At 38.4% G+C, this 13366-nt stretch overlaps 1 protein-coding gene across 1 annotated transcript in view; it reads right to left on the bottom strand.

Moving 5' to 3' along the window:
• Positions 1-13366, bottom strand: part of CTNNA1 (catenin alpha 1) — a 206099-nt gene that overhangs the window by 138762 nt on the left and 53971 nt on the right. The window contains exons 4-6 of the mRNA XM_077823834.1: positions 11332-11498; positions 10441-10560; positions 4320-4586 (exon numbers count right to left, since the gene is read on the bottom strand). Coding sequence (XP_077679960.1) covers positions 4320-4586; positions 10441-10560; positions 11332-11498 — 554 coding nt within the window. The remainder of the gene's footprint in view (positions 1-4319; positions 4587-10440; positions 10561-11331; positions 11499-13366) is intronic.

Raw genomic sequence — 13366 nt, 5'->3', positions numbered from 1 at the left:
GTGTGCTTGTGATAGATGAGAACAAACTTTCCTAGGTAGTCTAGTAAATTTTTAGAGGCTTCCCCAATGGATTACATTACTGCAAGAAATGACTAGATGTCAACATACAATGCTAAACAAAATTTGGCCACAAGAAAGCATGTTACAGGAATTACAAATTAAAAAATGCCTTGATAAATCAGGTTCATGATACTGAACTCTAGGTAACTTTCAATCTGTACAAGTCTTAGTTATTTCAGCTGTCAAATGCAATTACCCCCATCATAAACAAGATGATTTTGGAAGTTTATCTAGTGTAGATTAACTATGGGGATACTCTGCATGATTACACAGAGGGGCAGGGAAGGAAAGCGACTGGATAAATTGAACAGGCTACAATGTAAGTTGTTTTCAGAAGCAAAGGTTTTGATGTGAAATATTTACAGTAAGATTTAAACATCACAGAAGTCAATATCTTCAAGCAAAATCACTCGTTTATATTAATTGAGTCTTACTGCAACACAGCTCATACTGAGAGAGTTAAGGCTCCACCAGCTGATCTATTTTCAATCCCTTTTTTGGGGTGGGGGTGGGGGGGTGGGGAAGAAGGGTCATAATGCCATCACAGAAATTCAATTTCAGTCTGAAAGTATGTGACTTTTTCAAATAAACTGCAGAAACTTGTATGGAAATTGGGGGGGGGGAGGGGGGCGGCGGCGCCATTTTTGGTGCTTTAGAAAGAATGCTGAAACTTCTGAATTGACATTCAGACAGTCAGTTCATAACATGGACTAAATTCCAGGAACACTCACTTCATTTCGCAGCCACTTTTTCCTCTTCCTAGACACCACGGCTACTATAGGAATTCTCAAAAAGAAAAGAAGTACTTGTGGCACCTTAGAGACTAACCAATTTATTTGAGCATGAGCTTTCGTGAGCTACAGCTCACTTCATCGGATGCATACCGTGGAAAAAACACGAATTCTGAAGCACGTAGGGTCTCTTTAGAGCACATTACAGTGTTCTTCCTACACATTTAGAGTGTAGTACTGCAAATCTGAACCATCAATACAAGCTATTGACATGCTACTGATCCAGTATGGCACTGGAGCAGGGTGGATTTGATTTAAATCAAATCGATTTAAATCATAATTTAAATCACTATTCAGAAAGACTCAATTTAATCATGGATTTCTACATAAAAGGGCATTCTTGTTGGTTGTTATAACCTTAATACATATTCTTCACAACTCAGAGATAAATGAGACCCAAAACTGGGTATCTTTTACGCCCTGCTGACATTAAAGGTTTTCCCTTCTAGTGAGAGAATGGTATGGTAGATCTCAAATCAATGAAGGCTATACTCAGAAAGACCTCAAGACTTCTGGAATATGCTGCTCTAACAGTTTCACTTTTGTTTCTACTACCTGTTCCTTCTCACATTTATCTCCAGACTTCTTCTCCTTGTCCAGATCTATTCCGCCCCCAACAATCTTGTATTCATTGAACTTTTTTGTAACTTTGAACTTAGGAGGTAAGGGATTGACTGTGTACACAATTTTGCAGAGGGACACTAGGGTTGAGGTCTGTTATTTCTCACCTCTATATACTATTTATTTATTTACAAACTTTTTGCTGTTAACAAGCATGCTATCTCTGGAGACACACATCCACAGTTCGAGACCTGCAAAACAAAGCATCTCTGATGGTATCTTCTAGACTGAGCAATGAGTCCCATTGGGCAGATAGAAAGATTAACCTAAATAATCTATACAGAAGTCCCTGGAACTCTATAACATTGGGTCCCTAATCCATGAACTATTGGAATTCATTTACAAAGCTTTTCTAAAACATTACATGAATATATTGCCTCATATGATAGATTTAATAATCTCTATTCCAGGATGAGATAGGTTTTTCCCTCAAAATCCGATTTAAATAAAAAAAAGTGTTTTGGTCTGTTTTTTTAAAATAATTGATTTTTATCCACCCTACACTGGAGCCAGATATAGTTAACCAGACTTGTATCTTTTGGTACTTATTTAAAGTTATATTATGGTTCTAATACCACAGTGAGGCAGAAGCACAGTCTATACAACAAGAACTCACTGCTACTTGGCTGGTTTCAGAGTAACAGCCGTGTTTGTCTGTATTTGCAAAAAGAAAAGGAGTACTTGTGGCACCTTAGAAACTAACCAATTTATTTGAGCATAAGCTTTCATGAGCTACAGCTCTCTTCACTGAATGCATCCGATGAAGTGAGCTGTAGCTCACGAAAGCTTATGCTCAGATAAATTGGTTAGTCTCTAAGGTGCCACAAGTACTCCTTTTCTTTTTACTACTTGGCTGTTAGCAGGGAATTACATGCAGAGATGAAGGTCTGATTCAATGAACGCCTATTCTCTTTCTCCCCCTTTTCCTAGTGGGAAGTGAAGGCATGTAAAGGCATTATAGCTATTCACCCTGGCCTAATAAGCCACTGACTACACTGTAAGAGAAGACTCACTTGCTGAAGTCTGAGGGCCATAAAGCCCACCCATGCAACACTTGAGCCACTTCTATTTAAATTAGCAGAACAAAAAGTTAGGTACTTGGTCCTACTAGAAACACCACATTTAGCAATTTGAGCTAAATCAGCAAAGCCAAAGGCTGAACTACAGTGCAGTTCTACCATTACCATCTCCCCAAACCTACTCTTTAATATGGAATGCTTTTATATAATAAAGCTTAACCATAAAATCGCCAATCTCATGTTAGCACCCAGTAGTGCCAGTCAAGATTAAGGATTCCATTAGGTTAAATGTAGAATGGAAGACAAGCAGAGTCCAGAAGAGGATACAACCTAAAACACTTGTCTGGAAATTTCTCTGAAGCCTCTTTAACCATTGCTAATCCTGGTTCAAATGCACAAACATTAGCAACACTGGGAACCTTACTGTAGATGGCGGACTCTGGCAAGCCATTTTCAGGCACTATGTCAATTAAACTTACTCAGAGCAACTATAAATCAATATGGTGCCAAAAGCAGCTGCTAGAGCCTGAAGTCTATATTAGGACTTCTGAATGTTGCAAACATCGATTCAGCTGACCCAATTACAGGTGGAGTTTTCTGTAAAAATTCCCTAGTTTAGGCAAAGCCTAGAGATTAAGTGTATGGGGGAAAAGAGATTTAATATACAAGCAAAGTGAGCAAGGTGGCTGCCACATGTCTATTGCATATTTTTATAGATTATTTTGTTTTCCTTTTTTTGGAAGGGTAAGAGAACAAGTGTTCATAGAGGAGAGTGGGTAAAGAAAAAGAGGTAGGGAAAAAAGGGGGAGTAACAGTTGCCACTGTGAGGCAGGCTAGCTGAATAGTGGGAAGTGTGAGAGACTTAACAAAAACATCTGTATTAAATGTTTCCCAAAGGAGGTTTTTATGAAGCATATTACTAAAAACTTCTTTATTATTCAAAGGTCATAGTAGCTACAGAAACCAAGACCAAGGCTGCCATCAGTAATAATTTTGAAGCTAATCTAGTATCCCAAATAATCTCTCTAATAAGCATGCAATAAAGTATGTGATTGAGGTGACCTCCATCTAGTAATACAGACAAACAAGTGCCAGTAAAGATACTTCATACTGAACATTCTGAATGAGTTTCCAGTAAAGTTTCATCCCAGTGCACCCAGATACCACATCATGAGTCATATTAAACAGGCACTTGGACTTTTGGAACAGTAGTTTTCTACTAGTCTCAGAGCACTTATGGCATACACCCCTCCTCTCTGAATAATCTCCAAACTGAATAATTCTCAAAGGTCACAATACAACATTTTTCAGCAAAGAGCTAGTGGCATTGTTGTGAGAGCCCAAGCTATTAAGAGCACATTACTTATTACTACACTACACGAATGTATTAGATAGTAGAGAATATTTACTGTCACGCTATAGTGTATTAAATAATTAAAGCTATACTAATTTCAAAATCATGACCAGAAGATAGTGATTAAGTCTCTTTATTTTGTTTATAAAAGGCTAGTTTGCTCTTAATTTGGCAATTCACAAGTCTCCAGTCAAAATCAGCATGGCTCTTGTGTGTATTTACAGTCATCATAAATTCTAATTTTATCATCATCAATGTAAAGGTTTGATGATCACAAAAATAGGGAGCCTTTAATACTAGCTGAAAGATCACTTTGTACTGAAGTACAGTAGTCTCTATATATTGATAACAGATTATCCTCCCTCAAAATACAATTTCATGGTTGTCAAAGTTACTCCCATGAGCTTTTCTCGTCTTTAACTGATTTACAAGCAGATTTAAGCTATACTTTTTTCAAAGAGGTTCAATACTTACATCAAAGTTGTTAAGTGCATAAGCCAGCTCTCCCCCTCCTCCTTGCTGTTGGGCAGCATCATCAGATGCTGTGGCTTGGGCTGCATTTGAGATGCCTGTGACCGCCTGCTGCAGTTGTTTGTAAATCAAGTCCCTGTTGGCTTTGTAAGCTGCTACATCTGGGTGCTGCAGACAGGCCTGAGAAGCAGTGTAAAGTATAGGAATGTTCTTCTGCAGAATTCCTCTAGCTGCAGCCATCTGATCACGATGACCCACATCTTTCAATTCCTGCAAGGAAAACCTAATCAATATTGAAAGACATTTCTGATACTCAGTATCTACATACTTTCCCCTGAAGAGGCATAGGAGCATGATCTTTGCTTAACATGAAGCTACACCTCAGCTAGGCAACATTACTTCCCACGCATGCAGTTAATAAAAATTTGGCTACCTTTAGAACAGTTGCATAAAGACTGATGTTATGCAACCATTCATAATTCTGCTTTCTAAAATTACAAGCTAAGATATTACTTGACATAAGAGCAGATAATTGTTTTCAATGCTCACTGACAGATATCGCAATTTCCTGCAATATCTTGAACAAACCTTACTGAATTAACTGTAAGTATCTCATGAGTTCATTGTATTAAAAATGCAAGTATGTATGTATGTATGATGATGGGGTTGTATTTAACTTCTAAGGGGAAGAGAGCACTAATGTCAACACTGGGAAACATAATGAGCTTCAAAAGACTTAAAAACAATGGGTCAGGCAGGTGAGTGAGTTTCCAGAAAAGTTGAGAACACTAATTACCCACCTCTGAAACCAGCCTTTATCTGGCCAATTACCTATTCACAGTCTCTGCAGAGCAAAGATGCAAAATGGACTGGAGTGAGTCTCTAATTCATAGATGTGCTTGTTCTGAGCCAAGACAGTCATGAACTTGTATCCACAGAAAACCCCTTCGTGAGGTGTGAAGGACTGTTCACCTGCCAGAGCCCTTGCTGGAGTTGGGGTGAGCTCTAGTAAACTTCTTAGCACGTGTGTAATTTAAAACAAAAACAAAAAAAAACCCTATGTTTTTGCTATAATGCCTTTACCTTAAGAAGAAATGTGCTTGCTTAAAGCTGTGATAGTGTAACTGCTACAGTTAAGTTGTTTATATCCTCTGAGGAGAGAAGCAAAGCAGGCCTGCTTTAGGCAGTCCAACTTTGCTGGGGAATTCACAGTGGAGTTGTGCAGCCTTAAAATACTCCCATCAGAAAGGGGAGAGCTGCTTCTCCCCACCAAAACAGGTGACTGCTGGAGAGCCAGAAGCCTAGATGTGGGTGCCTCTGTAGGACCATGAAGGAGAAATACAGGTGCAATTTCCCTGACCTGTGATACTGACAATAGACCTGGACATCATCCGTCATATTGTATTGATTCCTAATGTTTAGGAAAGCAGATAAGCTTTAAACAGCAGGATGCAGTGGTTACATAGGTTTTGGATTGTTATGTGGCAACAGGCTGGAGTGACAAGTTTCATTTTCTTAACCTCACTCTACATTCAAATAATTGCACAGTATTTCCTCTTAAATCTTCGAAGGGGTAACATTTATTCTTTTAGATTAGTGGTAAGAGCCAAGTTAGTTTTTATTGCCAAGTGTGAGATCAGACTAAATTCCAGATACTTTCCTTTCCCAAGATGTAGACACACTTATCTAATATCCTTCACACAATAGCAGTGTATAAGCACTGAAGTCAAATTATAAATCTGAATTTTCAGTGTCTCAATCATTTATTCAAAGGCCATAAAGCTCCCCCTTTTGGGTTTGTCATTTGTAATTTCAAGATGTTTTAAAGGACCCACACCTGGTTCTAGGAACATTTTTGCTGTATATGAATTTAAATATCTTTTAGAGCCGTAGTAATAAGTTTTTCTAATAGTAGCTTGCAGAATACAAAGTCTTCCACTCTAAGCCACATTGAGCCAAACACCTTATCACTGCAGTTAAATATTTCCTTTCTTCCTCCCTTCCCCAGTGCTGAAGTTCACTAAAGACTCAAATGGAGAAAAAATCAGAGTGAAAAGCGATGTTTATTTGAATTAATCTAAATGTATGGCCAAATACATTCCAAGAAAATGAGTCCGTACACTAGATATAGGAGTGCATTCTACATTACATGTAATTGAGGTGAAAGGTTCCTGGCATATCAGTAATTGAAGCTTTCTTTTCCAAAGGAAAGAAGGAATAGTATTCAAAGAGAAAAAACTAATGGAACATGAAAAAGGCATGTTTTCCTTCCATGAAAGGGGGACAGGTAACTCAGACAATGACGACTCACACTTTCCTCTTGGGCATATAGACTATGAGAGTCCCACTGCCATTGCATAAAGCACATCAAGGATAGGGTCACACCGTTTAAAAAACAAAACAAAAACCACACATACACCCCCACAATGGCACACAAATATTGGTCACGAATCTAAAGATGTCATGCACATTTGTCAGGAACTATCGGTTAGGATCAGATTCAATTTTTAAATTCTCTAGCTGTACCAAAAAAATCTATCAGATCATCCTTTGGTGTTTTCCTTTTATATATGCACATAAGAAAGAATGGGAAGATTAATCAACTGTGATTTGCACAAGGAGGAATGTATTTGACTACTCAAGAAATGCCCTGTCTTTTCTTCTGTCTCATTTAAGAAGTTGTTTTTGGGCATTTAAAATCTTCCCTAGGTGTTCTAATATTGAGTCTCTCCTCTCCCACATCCAGTCAGAGTGAATCCTGTCCGTCTCTCTCTAATCTTCACAGATATTTAGGCCTTGCCTACATTTAAAGGGGGTTGCTGATGTAGCTATACCTGCAATACCTCTTTAATGGACACAATTTCTTTGGCTTGTATAGCTTAAGCCAGTGTCCTGAATGAATAAGCTATAAGGCTTTTTGCTGGTATAACTGCATCTACACCAGGGCTTTTGTTGGCACAGTTATATTTCCTTAAAAAACAGGACCTTCCCCATTTAAGAGAAGTGCTGTACAAACACAGACTACCACATCCCTGAAAGCTAAGGCATAACAGGGAAGCTAATAAAGAGATTACTGGCAATGAAGATAGATGTCTGCAGAGTAAGAGTGAAAATTATTACTATTAGAAAGTATTAGACACAGACAGAGCATATCAGTAATAAGTCAGGTAGCTGCCATCAGTAATCCAATAAGAAAGTTTCTGTAGAACATTTTTCAGGCATTGGGCTGGAATGCATGCAGTGAGGGTGGGAAGTCTGCAACTGGAGTGGCTTTCCTCCTCTTCTCTTTTAATGTTCAAAGAGGCAGCTGCATTCATTTTTTATTTTTCCCCATATATGGCAAAGACACTCAGGGCACTGGATAGATGCTTTTTTAATCTCTACATACATTTAAATGAAACAGTGAGAGGCAGGAAGCTGTTCAATTTGCTGGAAAAATAAGCAATTATGCCCAATGTACTTTGTTAGCCTCATACAGCATTCATTCATACATCTATTCCCCAAAACAGCTACTAAATTTTTTCTGAAAAGTTTAAGTATTTTTATTAGTTTTACTAACACCTACAATTACAACTTCCCTTTCAACATTTATACCGTATCTTTGACTTAAGTAAATGCAGAGCACAAAGCAGTGCCTACCCTGGACTCTACAGCCACAGGCCTTAATCTGATTTGTAACTCTTGACAAAGTCTCTCCCCAGACTAGAACAAAAAAAGATTCCCCATTCTTCCAAATATGTGCATTTATGATCCCCCAAGACTAGGTAAATGGGCAGACTAGGGATGTAAAAGGTTAATCCCGGGATGGGCCGCCACGCCCAGATGATATTTTTAATCGTTTAAGCCGTTAACTTTTTAAACAGTATTTACATCCCTAAGACAGATCTTGCAGCATGCCCTGAAGCCCAACCAGTTTAGATTATTTTGGACTGGGTACATAGGAAGTGTGGTGGGCTCTAGCTCAAGCACCTTCAGTGACTGTGGTGAGGGCAGCAGTATGGCAAAGGAAGAAAAACATCTCAGGTAAATCAGTCCCAAGCCATCATTTATTGAGCTGGATGCAGCACCTAGCCCAAGAGGGTGCATTTATATGTCAGAAGCAAACTTTAAAATTCCACCACCCATAGAAAGCCAGTACAGACTAGCTTCAGTTTCCATGCTGATTTAAAAGGGGTTGTTCCATGTGGACAGTGTTGCAGGAATCTGGCCTTGAGGTGATAGTAGCAAGGTCTGCATCTGAAAGAATCTCCAAACTAGAGTGAAGAGGTAATAAAATTTTTACACTGCTGCCAAGCGGTTGCTTAACAGCACTTTCTGGATTGCTACCTTTAATACTTGATGGGCACAAAACAAAACAATGAGGGGGGCAGATAATGCTAGATGTATGCTCTAGCAACCAGCTTCACTTCAGTTTTATTTAGACTGAGCTTCCACCAGCTAGCTCTCATCCATGCCTCGTTCCATCTAGACACTATGCCAGTGACTACAATTTACAGCTAATTTGGATTTAACTATGCCTGCATGAGTTTTCCCAAACACTCTTTTTGGAGTATGACCATTATAAATAGGAGATCCAATACTTGTCAGCATCTTTCATACGAGGAACTTAATGCACTTTATGAAAGGCAAAACATACTAAATCAATGAAATCAGCTACCAATTAGGTACTACTCATAGTGGAAGAAATTAAAACAGTGATCGGCCTCCTATCACAGTTTCTTTTCCGAGCTCTGCCACTGTCTTGTTAAGTTCAGAGTCCCAAAGCTCTAGTCACATCATGCTCAGAAGGACAATAAGTACTTGATAGAGAAACATTAAGTTTAATAGCCATACCTTACAGCAAAGGGGAAGGAGAAGTAAACATCCCAAGCAGAAATATAAGAGGGATAGATAATACTGAAGCCAAGTAAGACCTATAACTAAGCGGAGGAGGCATTATGAGCACAAACATTGCTCATGTGGCAGAAGACAAACCTTTCACATAGCAGATTGACTAGCAACACAAACACCCACCTATCTCAATTGCAGGTTTATTATAATACATATACACACTGTTTTCAGGCAAATGTCTTGCACTTCACTAATTACATTTTTAAAATATGCATTATCCAATTGTCTCTTATTCTAGCTTCCTTTATATGAACAGAGAGTCAGTGATATGCTAGAAGTTTTACGTCATACAAATAGCATGAACACTAATGCAATAGTTAATTTAGAAAGACCACACCATTTCAAACTGATAAGACTATTCACCCATCTTTACTTTTCAATGTAACTGACATTTATTAATCTATAGGAATAACTCATGACAGGAAAACCATTAAGCAAAACAAATTGACACACATTTAAGATTAAGCCAGCATTCACCAAATTATTCAGATGTACAGATATTGACTACCAAAAAAAAAAAAGTCCTTTAAAGGAGGCTGATTAGAAAATAGTGGAGAGATTGCTGAAGCGTTTATTTGCTCAAGGTAATAAGACAATCCAAAAACAAACACCCTAATTAAATGCAAATACCTATATTAATGCAACATTGTGGTTTAGACTATACCCTCTCAGAAGTATTACTACTTATCAGAAACCATAATTCTGCTCCCTTACTTATACGTATAGTTTTGTACACAAGTACCAAAATGTTAAGGCACAGATTGTGCAATGTTGCCAAGTTACAGTTGCTGTGGGAACTATAAATTTAAAATCAAGTCCCTGATATTGTGTGTGTGTGTGTGTGTGTGTGTGTGTGTGTGTGTGTGTGTGTGTGTGGCATTAGTGGCTGTTCCATTAAAAATAAATGTATTTGTCTATAAATTTGTTATAATAAGTACTATAGTACATCTCAACAGAGTTCTTACTAGGATGCAGATTCAATTTTTGAACACTGTGGGTGTAGTGCATAGCAACCAACAAAAGATGTAATGTTTATTAGCAGTGCCTTGGGCTCAGAAGTCATGCAGAGGGGCCCAGTCATGTTTTCGAAATGTGGTTTTGCTTTGTTTTTTGTTGGGTTGTTTTGTTGTTGCAGTTTTTTGTTGGCTTCTTTTTTGGGGGGGGGATGCGGGGGCGGCAGGGGAGAGAACACCTAAGACACTGAAGACCAAATAAAAAAGTACTGTTACTGTACCTGCTGTCTTTTGGCTGCCATTATATTAAGCTTATCCACTTCTGGTTTGAGCGCTTTGTATTGTATTCCTAAATCCTGTTCAGTACCTGCATTTCTTAATTTCAGGATACCTTCTTCCACCTACAAGAGAGTGTAGATATATTTAACTATCCAGTGTACAATTTGCAGAAAAATCCAAGACATTTTATAGCTCAATTAACAAGCAGGGTTTTTTTTTTTTTGTTTTTTTTTTAAACTTGATGTACTTGAAAGGCTAGCAGACTAAGTTTGGGCTGCTTTTTCTGATGGGTTTTTCCTCCAAGAAACATGCTTTCGCATATTTTTCTGTGTTTAAAAAGGCAATTCCAGAGCACAGTATGATAAAGCAATATTAACACAAGTATGTACATATGGTATTATGGGTGGGCACACCTGTTAAAACAAGTATCTGTTTCAAACCTCAACAAACCTATCAGTGTCCCACTTTTTTCCAGGAAGTTAGGACTAGCTTTTAGTTACTCCTGTCCTCAAGAGGTTTGTGCAATTTTCCCCCAAACAGTATCCAGCAGAGTCATTTAGCAAAATAAAACTACAGATAGTTACTACAATCAGAAGTGTCAGAATATTCCAATAAGGATGGGAGCTGGGGAATCATAATACACATAATTAACAGCTCATTGTATCCTAAATACGAGTTCAATACCTTCTGCGTAATGTTTAGAACAACTGAAACAGTCAAATACAGAATGGCAACACAGACCCAGTTTGCATGGGGAGCAACAGACTCAGGAGCAGAAGAACAGCCTAGTTGTAGGGACAATACACAAAAAAGACAGCTTGTCAGAATAAGCCTAACATATGTTGGACAATGGAAAATGAAATACTGAGTTACAGAGGAAAAACCACACTTACAACTTTAAGCTGAACAAGTAGCTTGTAGACATCCGCCATGTCAGCCAAGATAAGCAGCCGGGTAACAGCAGACAGGAGAGCACGGGCTGCTCGTACCATGTTCCCTCGTTTCACTGAAGAGCAGGGATCATCTGCAAACTCTCCTGAGGCACTCTTCATTGAGTCACCTGCACAAATATTAGCAAGACTATCTTTTCTTAGGTTTAGAATGTTACATACTTCATTTCAGAATTACACTTTGAAAGATCAGGGATTTATTTGAATAGGTTCAATCTTAGAAAGTATCAGAAAGTGTTCACTCCTCAGTTACTGTACCCAGTGATTACAATAAATCTGAAGGTACTTGCACTTCATTCTTCCCAGTGTGGACAGTAAGCATTAAAAATGTCACAAACACTAGATTCATATTTTGCACACAAAGTTCAGTTTTAGCCTTTGTTTCAAACTAGAGGAACTAGAACCTTGGGGGGCGGGGGGGAAAACCTACCGAAGTTTCAGCAAGCAGGCTAAAAGCATCAGTAAAGAAGGTATTGCAAGGGTTCAACTTACAAAGTTTAGAAACATCACACAACATGAAGTCTCTAATCATGTTTAAATATGCTTAGAATAACTTGAAGGGTTACAGTGAACTTAAATACACTTGCGGAAATTTTACTCCCTTACAAATTGCTGCAAGTTACAGCCAAGATTACTAAGCATTTGAATAAACAAATACTTTGTGTATAGTCAGAGTCCCATGTTTGCATGGGTCTTTCACACAGCAACAAGGGAGAAAACATTTAAAATCCACACAAGGAAGTGTTGTTTTAAAAGTAGAATATAGTATCTAAACTAGTTGGCTCAATTTCAAGTTGACTATCTCTGAAGAAAAACCGGAGGGTGGGGGGGGACCCGACACGCGTGGGAGGAAGAGAGGAGAGGGGAAGACAGGACTATAATTTCCTGGCTTCCAGTTAATGCTAGGGCTACATCTACACTACTGCACTTACATCGGTAAAGCCACACCGACATGGTTGCGCCACTGTACCGCTTATGGTGGAGATGCTCAAAGTTGACAGGAAAGATGCGGTAGCTATGGCGGCAGGAGAAGCTGACATAATGCTGTCTGCACCAGCGCTTAAGTCCATAGAACTTACATTGCTCAGGGGTGTGGATTATTCATACCCCTGAGCAACATCAATTGTACCGAAGTAACCTGTAGTGTATACAAGGGTCTAGGTTTTGAAAAAGCCAATTATCTTAATTACCTGGAAACACAGAACTGAAGTTCCTCAAACGAAAACCTTTAATTTGGCTCTTATATTCCTACCAAAAGGTACAGGAGGGCCTAACCCTGGGGAATTTCTGCAACAATCCCACTGTTAAATTCAGCTACACCAAGCTTAAAATAGCTCATATGCAGTCTCTAGCAACTTCCAGGGTTTTTAACCACAATCTCTCAAACCTGTACATATATCGTTCTAGAAAGAGGCTATATGATGCAGACTCAGTGCCCAAGCTTTCTACTTCTAAATACCTAGAATCCGAACATGACAGCTAGGTGCTTGGATCTCTCAGTCAAGACCCAGTGTGGCTATTTATAGTCCTTATAAAAACACCACCACAGTTCAGACAGTTGAAGTTTCCCACTGACGAAAAAGGAGGTATCCTGGCTATTTTCAATGCTAGCCACAAAACACTGTCCCAAACAGAGCTGAAAAGATTGTTATAAGTTAAACTGTGAATGGTCTTGAAAATGTACCACACAGCTTATTGTTAAAAAGTATCTCAATTAGTTTTCACAAGCTAGAAGTAGAATGTGTGTTTACTTTGTATGTTGGGTATCACATCTTATTTCTACGTATTACATAATACTGATGTAAAGCTGCTTAAAAACTACCTCTTCAGGGAAGTTAAAACCCCAAAATGTTTTGATATTTAGACCAAATATGCTGCAAATTGGTTCACAGTATAAAGATTTAAAAAAAAAAAAAAAAAGAGTGACACAAGCAAGTTGTCTATTGAAGAAATTGAATTATACTGTGATATTCCTACT

This window comes from Eretmochelys imbricata, chromosome 8, assembly GCF_965152235.1.
Source record: "Eretmochelys imbricata isolate rEreImb1 chromosome 8, rEreImb1.hap1, whole genome shotgun sequence".
In the NCBI taxonomy this organism is placed as follows: Eukaryota; Metazoa; Chordata; order Testudines; family Cheloniidae; genus Eretmochelys; species Eretmochelys imbricata.
This window is presented reverse-complemented; position numbering and strand designations above follow the sequence as displayed.